This window comes from Trichosurus vulpecula, chromosome X, assembly GCF_011100635.1.
Source record: "Trichosurus vulpecula isolate mTriVul1 chromosome X, mTriVul1.pri, whole genome shotgun sequence".
Taxonomy (NCBI): Eukaryota; Metazoa; Chordata; class Mammalia; order Diprotodontia; family Phalangeridae; genus Trichosurus; species Trichosurus vulpecula.
Genome location: NC_050582.1, coordinates 7,269,720 through 7,283,278, shown reverse-complemented (window position 1 = coordinate 7,283,278; position 13,559 = coordinate 7,269,720). Strand labels below are relative to the sequence as shown.

General features: G+C 45.9%; 1 protein-coding gene across 1 annotated transcript in view; it reads right to left on the bottom strand.

Moving 5' to 3' along the window:
- Nucleotides 1–10,510: 10,510 nt before the first annotated feature.
- The window catches only part of WDR44 (WD repeat domain 44), an 82,107-nt gene continuing 79,058 nt past the window's right edge, over nt 10,511–13,559 (bottom strand). Inside the window, exon 20 of the mRNA XM_036740274.1 lies at nt 10,511–11,582. Within this exon, the coding sequence (XP_036596169.1) occupies nt 11,488–11,582 (95 nt within the window). The 3' untranslated portion in view covers nt 10,511–11,487. The remainder of the gene's footprint in view (nt 11,583–13,559) is intronic.

Here is a 13,559-nt window from a genome sequence, read left to right as displayed (position 1 = left end):
TAACCACTCCCCAACAGGGGGGCAAGCCCTAGTCTCCAGTTTTTTACTATTTTGAAAATAGTTGCTATAAACATGTGCACATATTACGGGTCCTTTTCCCCTTTCTCTGATCTCTTGGAGAAACAGGACTAGTAGTGGTATAGTTGGGTCAAAGGGTTAGTACCTTTTGGGGTGAAGCTCGTAACTCTTTCCAGAATGGTTCGACTGATTCATAGCTTCACTAAAAGTACACCAGTGTGCCAGTTTTCCTGCAGCATCACCACACTTGTCATTTTTGGCAATCTGATGGGTGTGAAGTGGAACCTGAGTCGTTTTAATTTGCATTTCTCTAATTATTAATGATTTGGATCTTTTTTTCACATGGATGTTAATATCTTGGATTTCTTTCCTTGAAAATTGTTCATATCCTTTGACTCAACTGGAGAACAGCTCTTAGTCTTATAAATTTGAATCAGTTTCTTATATATCTCGGATATGAGATCTTTATCAGAGCAATTTATTGCAAAGATTTCCCCCAATTACCTGTTTTCCTTTTAACTGAACTATATTTTTGTACAAAACCATTTTTAGGTAATCAGAATTGTCCATTTCGTCTCCTGTGATCCTCCCTATTCCTTGCGTCGTCATGAACTTCTCCGTCCTTCCTTGCTCCTCTAATTGTTAATGATGTGACCTTTTACATTTAAGTCATACATCCATGTAGAGCTTATGTTTTGGGAAGTGTTGAGATCATAGTGAAGGGAATGAGGTGTCTGGGTGCAGATGGACAGTAGTCTTTTCACTGAACTGAGTAGGGGACAGGTCCCCACTCTGCTATCCTCCAAGGGTGATTGTTGGGAAGCTCTAGTTTGATCATGTCTCTTTCTGGTGACGGAGGTCTTATAGGTATCTCATCTCTCTATGGACATTAAGGGAGGTTTAAGTGACTTGCCCAGAGTCACACCCCAAACTGACAAGAATCAGGTAAAGGGGAAAGTGGAAAAAAAAGGCCTACCAGAGAGGGTGATCTGCTTCAGGCTAAGGCTTCGAGATTTACTAGATCTTGATCTACTGGTTGGGGACCCCAGACATCAGTCTTTTCTTGTGCAAAAGCCCAGGGCAAATGTAACTTCTAGTTCTTTTATTTGCCCGCCATGTGGCCTTACTCATTTGAAGAAATGAAAGTGATTACTCGACCCAAACCTCAGTGTAGTCATTAGAGTCCATCTCCTCTCTCACCAAACATTTCTTCCAGAATGGATCAGAAAAACACAAGGTTAATTGATTATAGAGTTTCATCTCCTTTCCCTCCTCATCCTCTGGTGGTGTTAACCAATAGTGAAAGAGCCAAGAGGTGGAGAGCAGGGGGCAAAGACAACAGGGAAAACTAGATAATTTACAATCATACAATTTGTGAAACTATATTTTTCTGGGCTGAATAGTTTAGTGGCAAGATCCCAGAATCCTAACTTTTTCAGGTTTGAATATCTTTTATCTTTCCAGAAAGGCAGCTAGGTGGCAGAGGGGATAGAGTGCTGGGCCTAAAGTCAGGAAAACTCATCTTCACGAATTCAAATCCAGCCTCAGACACTTCCTAGCTGTGTGACCCTGGGCAAGTCACTTCACCCTGTTTGCCTCAGTTTCTTCCTCTGTAAAATGAGCTGGAGAAGGAAATGGCAAACCATTCCAGTATCTTTGCCAAGAAAACCCCAAATGGGGTCACACAGAGTCGGACACGACTGGACAACAACAATCTTTCCAAAAGACAAAGTCGTTAAGAGGGAGAAGGTATTTACATGGTACCAACTCATAGCAGGCATTGTGGTAAGTTCTTGATCTTCCCTGTCACCATAGTAGCTTTTTATAGTTAGGTTCTTTTTGGGTTGCTGCTTTCCCATTTTTGCAGCCTACTTCTTTACCTTGAACGTGATGTTAAAGTTGGGCTCTGTTCTCAGCATGGGGGCAGGGGGAGCAGAAGGCCACTGTCCCAAGCTTCAGGCTTTTTCACACGACTGTTTTCAGACCTAGTTCTGGAGGTCTGCAAGTTTTTGGTGCTTCCGAGGTGGAATGATCCAAGGAGAGGGGTACCTACTACTCTCCTGATCCGCATTTCTAGAAGGTCCCCTGCTCTCTTAGCATAGCAAGTGACACTGTGACCCCGAAGTGGATACAGGCAATGGAGCCACCAAACAGCCCTCTGTCCTGTGCCCAGAGCCAGTATAGAGGTGCCCTGCAGTCTCTTCTGTCCAGTTGCCAGTTCCTCTCACTGTCTCTGGCTGGAGGGCTCCTGAAGCTGCGGCTGCTGCTGCCACCTCCAAGGCCCCACAGCTGGTGTTGCTGCCATGTAGGCTACAGACCAGTCTCCACCTGTGTCACAGGCCTCTCCTACCATAGTTTTGGGCTGGGAAAATGTAAATAAGATATGTAAAGCACTTTGCAGATCTTCCAGTTCTATGTAAATGCCACTTATTTCTTAGAGTTAGCTGGGCGCAGTGGATAGTGATGGGAAGAACTGTTCTTAAATCCTGCCTCTGACACAGCCTAGCTGTGTGACCCTGGGCCAGTCACTTCCTCCCTGATGATCAAGTTTCATCATCTGTAAAATGGAGATGACAATATCCCGAGGGGGTTTTCAGGGTTGCTGTGAGGTCTAAATGAGTTCATGTATGTGTAACTGGAGACCACCCCCATCTCTCTCTGAGCCAAAATAATAATAGGTAACATTATACAGAACCTGTGTACCAGCCCTGGGCTAAGCACTTTCCAAATATGACAACTCTGAGGGGTGGGGGGTGGGGGGTGGGGGTGGAGGTGTTATTATCCTTGTTTTACAGATGATGGAACTGAGGCACAGAGGTAAAGTGACTTGCCAAGGGTCATACAGTTAGCAGGTGTCTGAGGACGGATTTGGACTAAGGTCTTCCTGACTCCAAGCCCAGCGCTCCATGGGCACTGTGGCGCCCCCAGCTGCCAGCATGAAGCTGAGATCCAATTCCCTCGTGGACTTTGGAGCATGTGAAGACTTTCTGTATCTGGTTCATCTGTTAACCATGTGGTGAATAAGAAGCCTCTTTGGCTGTGCTGTGACTGCAGTGGGAAGCGGGGACCCATTCTGAAGGCACTATGCAATCTTGGCCCTTTCCTTGGCTCAACTTTTTCCTATCTATTGGCATTCCTGTGAGAAAGAGAGAAGGGAGGGAGGGAGAGGGAGGAAGATGGGGAGAGGGAGGAGGAGGAGGGGGGATAGACAGAGAGACAAAGAGAGAGGGAGAGAGGAGAGGGGGAAGAGAGAGGGAGGGAGGACAGCCATAGAGAGGGGGGAGAGAGGAAGGAGAGAAAGAGAGGGAGGGAGAGGGAAAGAGAGAGGGAGAGACAAAGGGAGGGAGAAGGGAGGGGGGGAGGGCAAGAGGAGAGAGTGGGGAAGGAGGGAGAAAAAGAGAGGGAGAGAGGACATAGAGAGGGAGAGAGACAGAGGAGACAAAAAGAGGAGAGCAAGAGAGTGTTAGTTTTTAGGACTTTTTATTTGGTTGCCTTGGGAACAAGGGCCTAGAAATGCCCCTTTAGCTAACAGTAGATGGAGGAGGTTTCTGGCACCCTCCAATGGCACACTATTCTATTCTCTAGGTAACAGCTTCTATTGTTTTAACCCCTGAGCCCACAGTCAAAGGACTTGAATTGCAATTCTTACTGTGTGACCTTGAACAAGTCATTTCCTAGAATCTCTGAGCTAAAGGGTTCCTAGTTGCCATCTAGTCCCACCCATACCTGAAGAATGCCAACAAGTAGTCTTGACTTTGAGATCTCCAGGGAACGGGAACCCACCATTTTCCTAGGCAGGCTGATCCACTTCTAAACCACCTCTAATGAATGGGAAAGGTCAGCTAGGCGGTGTTGCAGTGAACAGAGAGCCAGGCCAGGAGTCAGGAAGACTGGAGTTCAAATCCAGCCTCAGATACCCTAGCTGTGTGACCCTGGGCAAGTCACCTCACCCTGTTTGCCTCAGTTTCTTCCTCTGTAAAACTAGCTGGAGAAGGATATGGCAAACCACCCCAGTATCTTTGCCAAAAAATAAGCCCAAATAGGGTCACAGAGAGTCAGACACAACTGAAAAACAACTCAACGACAAAAAATGAATATGTTTTTCCTACCATCAAATCAAAATCTTCCTCTTGGCAAATTCCCCCTACTTTTCTGGCTTCTTCTTTGTGGTTCCCAGCAATCCATGTGTGATCCCTTTTCCACACCACAGCCCTTCACATCTGGGCCCACCTCCATTTTCTGGGCTTATGCCAGTCCCTTGTCATGGGGCCTGGGCCTGAGGCCCTTGAACATGCTGGTTGCTCTGTCCCAGCTCCCCTTCCCCACTGTAGGCCTCATTTTCCTCCTCCATAAAATGAGGGGGTTGGATTAGATAATCCTTAGCCTGGATTAGGATTATTTGTCACCACACTATTGTGTGGCACTTACGTTCAGTGATAAATGCTCTTTGGAGAGACTGGAACATCAATTACTCCTTAATTTATACTTCTAAAATCACTTTCTCTTGTATCACGTTCAAACCTTTGCAAACAGCCACTGGTAGGGTCACCACCTACACTGCATGTGGCATTTGTCCAGGTGAGATGGAATCCGGGGTTTCTGTTCTTTGGACTTCCAAGAAAGCCTACAAAATGCCACTGAGCAACCTTCTGGTCAAACAGGCACTCCCAATTCTCACCATAGTGCTTCAAGCCTCTGAAAGCCTGGCTATTCCTACCCCTAATACAGGCTACATACTCTAGAACTGAGCAGACACTCTCTGAGAGTTGTTCAACACCCCTGGGCCACCCCATGAACCTAGCTGTGCTGATCCTCTGAGCCTTGCTGGGGACCTCAGTCCATCACCGGTCTCTAGCTCAAAGCCTTGCTGGCTTGGTCGGACATGACAGATTAAATATGTGCCCCTTGGACAGTCTTCAGGCACACAGGGACGCTTCCACACGATAATGAGGCATCCAAATAGAACTTTAATGATGCAGTTTACATCAATTCAGCAAGCATTTCCTAAGCATCTATGGTATGCCAGGTTTCTTGCTAGGCCCGGAGAACATAAAGATGAAAATGAAATTGTCCTTATCCTCAAGGGATTTACTTTCTTTTTTAAAAACTAAATTTTAAATTAACAGGCATTTCTTTTCTCTCCTTCGTCCTAGGAAAAACCAAACCAAACCAAATCCTCGTAATATGCATAATCATGGAAAACACATTCCTGCCACTGGCCCCATCCCAAAGTGTGTGCCGAGTGCCTGATCCTTGGTATTTAAGCGAACCACTTCTGTGTCAGGTAGGTAGGACACTTGATCCGTAGTCCTCTGACCTTCAACTGGAGGGATACATACTCTCGAGTAAGTAGATGCAAACTACGTACAAAGGAATTTCAAGATGGAGAGAGGCCTAAAGACTGGAGGAATCAAGAAAGGCCTCGTGGAAGAGGAACATTTCACTTGTGCTTTGCAGGAATCTAGTGGTTGGGGGAGGTGCAGATGCTGTTCTTTCCCCATTTCAGACATAGGGGACCTCTTTGTGCAAGGCCATGGAGGAAGGTGGACATCATGCATAGGGGACAGAGAACAGGCCAGCCTGGCTTGACTAGAGTTGGAAGAAAACCAGTAATATGACATAACTGAAAGGTAGGTGGGAGGCAGATTATGTTCCATATAATAAGGAGCCACTGACTTTTGAGTAAGGGGGTGGCATAAGCTTTCTAAAAATCTCACCAGTTGTGTGGTGGGAGGACGACTGTGTAAGACACTGGAAACAGGGAGACCAGTTTTTAGAAGTCTATATCAAATGGCTGAGGTGAGAGAGGGTAACAAAATGACCATGGTGGCTGTATGAATGGAGGAGAGGGAATGAACATTGAGAGTTGTCATGAAGGCTAGGTGGGTGACGCCTGATTGGCCTTCAAAGCACTCAACTGGGATGCAACAGGGTTGACCACCAAAGGTTCTCTGCCTGAGGAGCCTGCATTTCAGAAAAAAGCCTAAACAACCAGAGGGTCTATCTCCACTCCCCTAGAACACTATATTCATGGAATCTAAGGCTAGACAGGCTCTCACAGTGCTTATGCTCCAAGGAAGAACCAGTACCATTTGCAATGCAATCAAAGGTGAATGGAACCTTTGCCAATTTGACTACTTATCAGATTCCTTAAATATGGTTCCAGAAGCTATCAGCCCCCTTACATAAGCAGGAGGAAGAGGGGAACCCAACCTAAGGGGAGAGGTCACCGAGAGGAAACAAGCAATTTATCTGGATCTTACAGAAGCACAAAACGCTCTCATGAAATCATTTGCTTGACAGCTTAACAATAAATAAGCAACCTAATACAGGTGCACATAAGGTAAACCAAATACCCTCATATCCTTCCACGGGGATGGCTTCTTAACTTAGGGCCCATGTACCTTTTTTTTAAACATTGTGACATCAGTATTTCAACAGTTTCATTTGTAATCCTGTTTTATACATTGAAAAATATTCTTCTGGGGCTTCCCTGGACTGCCAAAAGTGGTACATGATACAAAAAAGGTGAAGACTCCTTGCTTTGTGGGGACATTTTCCTTTGAACCAGGGTTTCTGGGTAAGTCACTTATCTGGGCAACCCTCAAGGAACGGCAGTAAAGAAGGTGTGGAGCTGCATCTATAGAGGGAGTCTCCTGATTTGGGAGTTTCCCACACCAATGAAATCACAGGTCGTGGCTCTATTTTTATCCTATGCCCAGCTCCTAATAACATAGTCTAAGTGCTTTCCGAGACAGTGGAATGAGAGTGAACTGTGGCTTTACCATGTCTGGGTTAAGATGGCTGCCGCGGCCCTTGTCATCCATTCATCCTGCCTCATCGAGGCACTCCTCCTTGACTACGTCCACCCTGGCATCACACAGCTGCCCCTCAGCCCCCACCCCATCACCTCATCCAGAACTGAGGAGCTCAGGCTCTACTTGGGGGGGGGGGTGTTTGAGAAGCAAATTTTGTGTACGACTTCCATTGAATAGGTCAGTTTGATTTGATCTGATTTTGGCTTCTTTAGGTTAATTTTACTTGCAATTCAGTGAAGGTGGAGATTTGAATCCAGGAGACTGCAAGTTCATTTCCAAGCTGTGATGGGAGAAAGAAGCCATGACCCCTGCCCATGCTAGGGATGATGAATGCATCCAAGGTCCCCTTCTTTCTCTGTCGCCTCACATTTAAATGCTGAGAATTTGGCACCACCTAGAGGAGATACGTTTAAACGGCTAAATGATGTATGTGGAGGAAGGAACTAGGAAACTCCCCTTTGGTGAAAAGCTACAAGGATCCCCAGGTATCTGGGCCAGGGCCTCTAGAGACTAGGCCTTAGCTCCCAGGGCCACAATCTTATTTTGGGGTATGAGACTAGCCCAGTACTTAGTAAGTGTGCCCTCTGCTATCATAAAGCAGAGGACCCGCCGAGGGCAGGAAACCTTGGTTTGAATCTCACCCCCAGACACTTACTAACTACATGGACGGGACTATGTACCTCCACAGCCTCAGTCTACTCATCTGTAACGTGGGGCTAATGATGCTTGCATGACTCACTGGCCTCACAGGGTGGTGGTCATCATCACACCATCATAACGACAAAGGCAGCAGCAAGGAGGGCCTGCAGTTGGTTTAAAGATATGGGGCAAGGGCAGTGAGCGCTCAGGTTGATGGTGTTGGTATGAGACACTGCCAGGAGCCATGGGACCCCACTGCTCTAGAAGTGCCAGACGATGCCTCTGTAATTGCAAACATCGGGCCAAGAGCTCCCCATTCCCAGCCACTAGCTTAGGGCAACAACCCTGTGTTTTTATTTTTGGTCTTTTCTACTGGTGTCTAGCTTGGGTTCCCATTCATTGCTCCCCACTCCTTCTCAGCTAATCCCTGCTAAGTTAGTAACTGATCCCTCCCAGGTGCTACTGCATTTTTATAGGGAGCTGTAGAAAACAGAAAAAAACAAACCCCTTCATGAGGCAGTGCACAGTGCAAGAAGACCCCAGTTCAAATCCTAGCTGTGTGACCTTGAGCAAGTCACCTCACCCTGTTTGCCTCAGTTTCCTCATCTGTAAAATGAGCTGGAGAAGGAAATGGCCAATTGTTCCAGTATCTCTGCCAAGAAAACCCCAAATGGGGTCATGAAGAGTCAGACACGACTGAAGTGATTCAACAACAGCAAAGCGTAAGACCTTTTCAGCGGAGATGTAGACACCTGAGGCAGCATGTCGGCACTGGGTCCAAATCCCATGCAGACACTTCATACCTGTGTGACCCTGACCAAGTCACTGCTTCTCTGTGCCTCAAAGTTCCCTTCTGGCTTAAAACCCATGATCCTCCACTTTGTGCTTGGGTTAACAAAATCAACTTGCCCAGTTGAAGACTTTACACGTAACTATTAAATCCCCTGGTGTCCTTCCAAGTCTTCTATCCTCCAAGCTTAAAGACACTCAGTTCTTTCAACTAGAAAGCCAGACTTTTACATTTTGTTTATCAGTAAATGAGACCCAGCTGGAGAGCTCAGGAAGGCACAGAGTGAAAAGGGCTCAAAACAAATCGCCAGCTTTAAAAATAGTCATAATGGCTCAGACTCCTCAGAGCAATTAAACAGACTTAGATGTCTAATCTTAGAACTCCTGGAAAAAACAAACAGCTCCACCTGTGGAGAAAATCGAGGAACTTTCTAAAGTGTTGCAAAATGCAACGGAAACCTCAGGAACTCATGGTCTGACAGGCTCAGAACACGTGACCCGGAGCAGGGCCTTTACCCTCTGAGAGCCAGTCACAAGCCACCTGGCAAACATAAGCTCTACCTTTCAGCACCTGCAAAGGGCTCTTATTACTGCTGAACAATAGGAAGAGGCTGGGAAAGTTCCTTCATCTGATTTCTTCAGGCCTCTATACTCAAATGCATGACTCCTCCCTGGGTATGGGGCAGCCCCCGGCTCCCTACCACCAGGGCTATGGCTCAGCCCTCGGGTGTCTAGGTGAACTGAGTCTGGGGAAAGTTAACTGGGAAAACATTGCACTCCTCTACCATAACCTTCTTCACAGGACGGTCTTGCTTGGGAAAGACTAGTCTACAAGCCTCAGTCTACAGAGCCACCAGACCCTGGCAAAGTGAAACTGAGAACTGGAACTTATTCAGAGACGTTAGAACAGGGCCTCACCTCCCACAAGCATGCACCTAGAACTCCCAAGTAACGGAGGCATTTCCCTACCCCCTATGACAACCAAGAAGAACAACAGTGGTTTCTCAAAGCTTCGGGGAAGACAGGCCTCTGATTCTTAGGATGCTTTGGGGTGTGTGTTAGATACTAATTTCACAGAACACCAACGCAATGCTAAAATCATATATAGGACATTTTCAGTTGTAGTCAGTCACTACATCTAATTTTCAATGGCATTTAAATTCAAAGTACAGTCAACAGGAGAAGAAAATGCTTGACCTGGTCCTTAGTAGAGCTAGGGGCTTGACTCTGGCCCATCTGGCTCGCTGCTGCCTCATGCTAAGGTCCGGAATGAATATATGTTTAGAGCTCCTCCGAGTAAAACTCAAAGCTACATTATCTCTACACTCGTCACTTGGTAGGGTGAGGATTTTCCACAAGAACTGCTTTTTTTAAATGTTAGTAGCCAATTAATTCTGACAAGACTACTAACTTGGGGTAAGGGTAGGGGGTGGGGGGGAGGCTGCCAATGCTAACCATCTTTTCTTTCAAATTAACCACACTCTTTCAGGAAATATTTACACCGGAACCCTCAGGCCGACGGCCAGGAAGGCCAACATGAAGTCAGAAAAAGAAACTGGCTGTGAGTGGATTGCCAGCCAGATGTGCCCCAGATGGAGGGATGCTCCAGCTTGGGTGTCAGCAGGCTCACCACACAGCTACAAAACCTGGGCCTAGAGGGCCCAAGCACAGAAGAGTGAACAGGAAAAGCTAGTGATCAGGGCCAAGCTCCGCATAAAACATCTGAGGGCCAGACTAAGCCTTGGCTTCCTGGCAAAACCGGCCATCCACAACTCTCTACTGTATGGCCATGCGTTGTTAACTGAGGCGTTTGTCACCTGTTGCTCCTGAGGCCTCTCTGACTTTACAGACTGCAGATGACTATGGTAGGTACTGTATGAAAGTCTTGTACCCAAGTAGTCATTTTGCAACTAATTTTCAGCTATGTACCCTTCATATGCAATAGTGCCCCAGAGTCGAATTTTGGGCATTCCAGTCCTCAGTTGATAAACTCCGCTAACCACAACAAATTCAGCTAAACTGTTGAACACGGTAGTTAGAGAATGGTAGAGAGAGAAAAGGGGCCTTCAAGATAGCCTAGTCCAATCCCTTCATTTTCAGATGAGGAAACAGGCTCTAGGTGGGCAAGGGCCTTGCCTACGGTCACCAAGCTAGCTTAGGAACAAGGCCGGCACTAGAAGCCAGGTGTTGCAGGCCTACTATGAGAAAGCTGAGTCATCTAAAAACAAAATGACATTTCCCAAACATTGGTGACCAACTTTTAATTATACATTTTTACTTTCTAAGACACAGGCTAACCATCAACAACACAGTTGGGGTTCAGCTGCCCCAATGTTATCTCATTGGTACAGACAGTAGAACGATATTTACAAAATCTTTCAAATGCAGCAACTCAAACCAAAACAGCTTAATTTTGGAAAACTCCAATGCCTTAAAAAAAATGTAAACAGTTGATTTTTACACTGTTGTAGAAAAGGCTTTCTAACGAGTGTATCTTCATTTCTTTTTAAGGGAGCTCTCACAGAGCCTAGTGCCCACGAAGAAGGAATGAAAAGTGTTCTTTACATAGAAACATTGTGCTCCAGTGTGCAAAAAGGAAGAAATGCTATTTCTATATACACATACAAAGAAAACACTCAAATCTACAAGTCAGGCCACGAAAACAATTTGTCCTCAAATTGAGAAATTTCTAAAAACATTTACATAGTTGGTGACCTACTGGAAACCTGTATCACCTTCTCCAAGTCACTCACAGAGTCCAAAGGTACCACCTTTAAAAAAAAAGGAATTCTGTGCAAAAGAAAAGTTTTTTTTTTTCAAAACTCTAAACCAAAACCACTTTCCTGTCACTGAATGGCCAAAAGAGCCTCTGAAGAACTGAGCTGTTAAATTCAGGGCATGTAACCAAAAAAAGGCACACACAGGAGATTCATAGATGAATATATTTCATGCAGAAACCTTTGCATGTTGACAACTATATAGCAAAACCACAACCATTCTGAAAATGTCAGGCCAACCACTGGGCAATTCTCTTCTTGCACGTCTCTGCCCTTTCTAGTCTACCCGGCCCAGTTACTGGCTCATTGACACGGCCTCCCCAAATATATTAGATCTGAACAGCCTCAAAACAATGTTAGCCTGCAACACTACGCCAACGTTTTTTACTCAGGATGCCTAGAGAAATGTACTCATCTCTGTTTATTTGAAATTGCTTTCTCACAAGTCAAGCTACATATTTCTTTTTGTTAATAAACACTTTGATCGCTCCAGTGAAATCAGCGGACAGAAGAACTTCGGTATGGTCTGTTTTCAGGGCACCTGAAAAGCATTAAAGAAAAAGTGGTAGTGAATTCTAAAGAAATGGAAAAGCAAAAGCCTTAACAGCCACCTCATTCAGAGCCTTCTTCCCTTCCCCTCATGGTCTGGCACATACCATACCTCATTCCACCTCTTGGGGGTGACACACGAGATTCTTTTCTCTGGAAACCCTTCACTTTACCACAAACCTTTCTTTACCTTTTTCGGTGTCCTGGACCCTGTCCCATGGTCTAGGGAAGTCTGTTAGAGCCCTCCCCCTCCCCTTCTCAGAATGTTTTTAAAATGCATAAAATACAAAGGTCTACAAAGGACACCAAAGATCAGCGAAATGTAGTTAGCTAAACAATAAAGGTCCAAGGTCACAGATCCTTGGACATCTATCCAGGACCCCCCTCAGGGTGCCCGTGGACTCCAAGGTAAGACTCCCCTAGTTTGCTCACCATACCCTGCTCAGAGGTTTACCTTTGACTGGGCTTTATCTTAGCCAGTTTTCAAAGACCTGCTGAGACAAGCTGTATCTCGCTACAGTAACCAGTTTCTAACCTAAAATTGGGAAGAGCACGACAAAAATCATACTTTTGCAGAGCCTTGTTTAAAAAGCCAGTAGCTTTTTTTGAAATTGGTACTGCCCCCAGAAAATGGAGGCTCTTTATACAGCCAGATGTACATCATCTAGAGCTCTCTTTCTCGGCCCCACCCACCCACTCCCACTGCCCCCTCAGAATCGGGACTGACTCTAGGGCTTGCTAAGGCTAACCACAGTTTGGGGTTTCATAAGATGGCAGGAAGCTGGAGGGTTTCTTGGCCCAAGAGTGGGGGGTGGGGGAGTGAAGCACAGTTGGATCTTGTGACCAAACTGAGCTCTAGCTTCTGGGTTCCACTGTCTATACTGAGACTGGGAGGAAGACTCAGTGCAGCCACCATGAGCGGCAGTGAAGTCATTGTGGTGCATCTTGGCTCTGTACCTGCTCATACATCAGTCTGCTTAGGGTAATCACACTGGATCAAAGGCTCAAGAATGTTTGCAATTCACAGGGGAAAAAATCTACCCTTCACAAAGAAGCTGGCTGGTTGCTCTAGTGGGCTGAATGGGACACAAGTGAGTCGGTTTCAGTTAGCTCTACCCCAGGCATGTCCTAAGCATCTGAAAATATTCTTTCCCTTTCTTTTGGCCTTGGATCTCTGGAATGAAGGGCAAAGGTCTTCGGGATATGTGAAAGGGGAAGAGGGGGAAGGGAAGAGCAAGGGAAGGATCAGAGGAAATGGAGCCACACTTAAGTTTCACTTTTCCTCCCCAAAAACGTGGGCTGCCAAGAGTGGAAAAGAAAGAAGGAAATCAGATGTAACCTTTTGTGCCATACCATGGGATCAGTCAATTGCCCCTAGTGGGCCACCAAGGAACAAAGAGAAATCCCAACAATCTAGGAAAAGTTCTGCCTCTTTTAAAGAGACTAGAACATCCCCGAAGGTAGAATCAGGCCTCAGTCTGAATCCTGGCTCTGGGCCTCAGTTCTGTCATTTGGCAAATAAGCCAGTTAGACTCGATCAGAGGGTCCAAGAAAAGAATGCAGGGTGATCCGTGAATGTCGATGGGAAAAGCAATTCTAGTTTCATTTTCAGGAACCTCTAACTCTAGCATTTTCTTCCACTAAGAATGTAGGAAACAAGCAGGATTCTAAGCAGGAGTAAGTGCAGAGGCTTTTTCACTAGCCTGACTACCCAGAAAGGTGAAGGACCTCTGGAGATGTGGTGATTTCCAAGCTCCCTTCCGTCTCTCCACTGAATGATCTGGTGAATACAGAGTGTCAAGAAAAGTGGCCAGTTCAGATAATGAACAGTGGGCACCAGGGGCTTTCCTCACCCTCTTTTAAGACATATAAGGGGGTTCCTTCCTGATTCATGCCAAAGAAAACCATGACCCATAAAAATGCAGGAGATGAAAATCAAAGATAATGTCTTGAGGTGCAGGAGATCAGC